Raw genomic sequence first — 1321 nt, 5'->3', positions numbered from 1 at the left:
TTAATTATGAATTGTGTGTGTGTATATATATATTTATTTATTTATTTATTATACAACATATATATAATACTATATATATATATATGTGTGTATGTATGTAAGGTGCTGGTTCAGTTAGGATGCTGTCTATGTAGTCAATGAGTCCATTCACTAGGTTTGGAAACAGAAGTCAGAAATGAAGGTCAGACTGTGACTGAAAGTGTCCCATGTTACCCTGAAGTTGTTGAGGGCGATCTTGTGCGTGTTGGCGTGTGTGGTGGCCAACGGTTTGAGGACGGCGGCGTGATCTCCTCTGGCCTTCAGCAGCTCACCCAGCTTCTTCAGCACGGTTGCGCCGTGGGCCGCCACCGCCGCGTTTCCCGCCAGATCAGACTGAGCGATGCCCACGAACTTTGGGAACAGCTTCTGAGTCTCCGGATGCTCCTTAAACAAACTGAAGAGACAGAGAACATCAGGCAGGCCTCAGCAGACCACAGTGACGTTAATCAGGATCGCGTCGGGACTGACCGGGTCAGAACTTCTCCTCCGTGACCCTCGAAGTCGGCCTCGATGCCCCCCCAGCATTTCAGAACCAGGTCGTGATCGGCCATCGTCTGCATGAGAAAACAAACCAGAAAAAGCACACCTGTCATTAATAACCAGCCAAAATTCTTCTGCGAACATTTCAGCCGTTTGGAATTGCATTTGCATCGTTATACAAGGCGTTTATGGGCGATGCGTTTCAGTATGTGCCGATCAGTTTAGCATCACATGGCCTTCGCTTCACTCATGACCGGTATTAAGCCACTTTCAGCTCTAAAGCTACTTTAAATCTATATGACCTCCTGAACTTATGTCAGACAGGAGAGCCTATGGTCTTGTTTGCACACATTAAACAAAAAATGAGCGCTGTGAGTATGCATGTTTTTAGATGGATGATTGACCTTGACATTTGACCTCTAAAGAACTTTTAAATTAGCCAAATTAGTACCATTTGTCCAATAACTACCTTAAAATAGATTATTTTTGCATTAATCAAAATAATGTAGCATCTATTGTAATTATTAATATTCCCTGCATTATTACTAGACGCTGCAGTGAAGTTCATTAAAGTGCAGCGTGTTGCATGAGGCGACTCGAGTTATTTCAGTTTGAGGCTCCAGTGATCTGCTTGAGGACGTTGAGGTTTCAGTGAACGCTCCATAGATCCCGTCTAGTCCTGTGCCACAGCCACACACTCCACTGTTGATTTACAAGCCAATAAATCAGCATTTTAACTAAGAAAACTATAACTATACATTTTAACTAAGTTTATTTTACCTTGAACTGTTTTTTTTTTCAT

At 42.6% G+C, this 1321-nt stretch overlaps 1 protein-coding gene across 1 annotated transcript; it reads right to left on the bottom strand.

The window, feature by feature from the left end:
* Nucleotides 1-143: 143 nt before the first annotated feature.
* LOC107736226 (myoglobin-like) lies at nucleotides 144-593 on the bottom strand. Its single transcript, XM_016547695.1, has 2 exons — nucleotides 508-593; nucleotides 144-433 (listed from the first exon to the last, which is right to left on the bottom strand). The coding sequence occupies exons 1-2, from the start codon at nucleotides 588-590 to the stop codon at nucleotides 151-153; spliced, it is 366 nt and encodes a 121-aa protein (XP_016403181.1). The 5' UTR covers nucleotides 591-593; the 3' UTR covers nucleotides 144-150.
* Between the last annotated feature and the right edge of the window lie 728 nt (nucleotides 594-1321).

This window comes from Sinocyclocheilus rhinocerous, unplaced genomic scaffold (assembly GCF_001515625.1).
Source record: "Sinocyclocheilus rhinocerous isolate Xijiao unplaced genomic scaffold, SAMN03320098_v1.1 C36576383, whole genome shotgun sequence".
NCBI lineage: Eukaryota > Metazoa > Chordata > Actinopteri > Cypriniformes > Cyprinidae > Sinocyclocheilus > Sinocyclocheilus rhinocerous.
This window is presented reverse-complemented; position numbering and strand designations above follow the sequence as displayed.

What these genes read in the sequence shown, in the direction of transcription:
- LOC107736226 (XM_016547695.1), bottom strand. Translation starts at nt 590, where the DNA reads ATGGCCGATCACGACCTGGTTCTGAAATGCTGGGGGGGCATCGAGGCC. An exon ending in GGAGGAGAAGTTCTGACCCG is followed by an intron (nt 434 to 507) that starts GTCAGTCCCGAC and finishes CTGTCTCTTCAG; the next exon opens with TTTGTTTAAGGAGCATCCGG.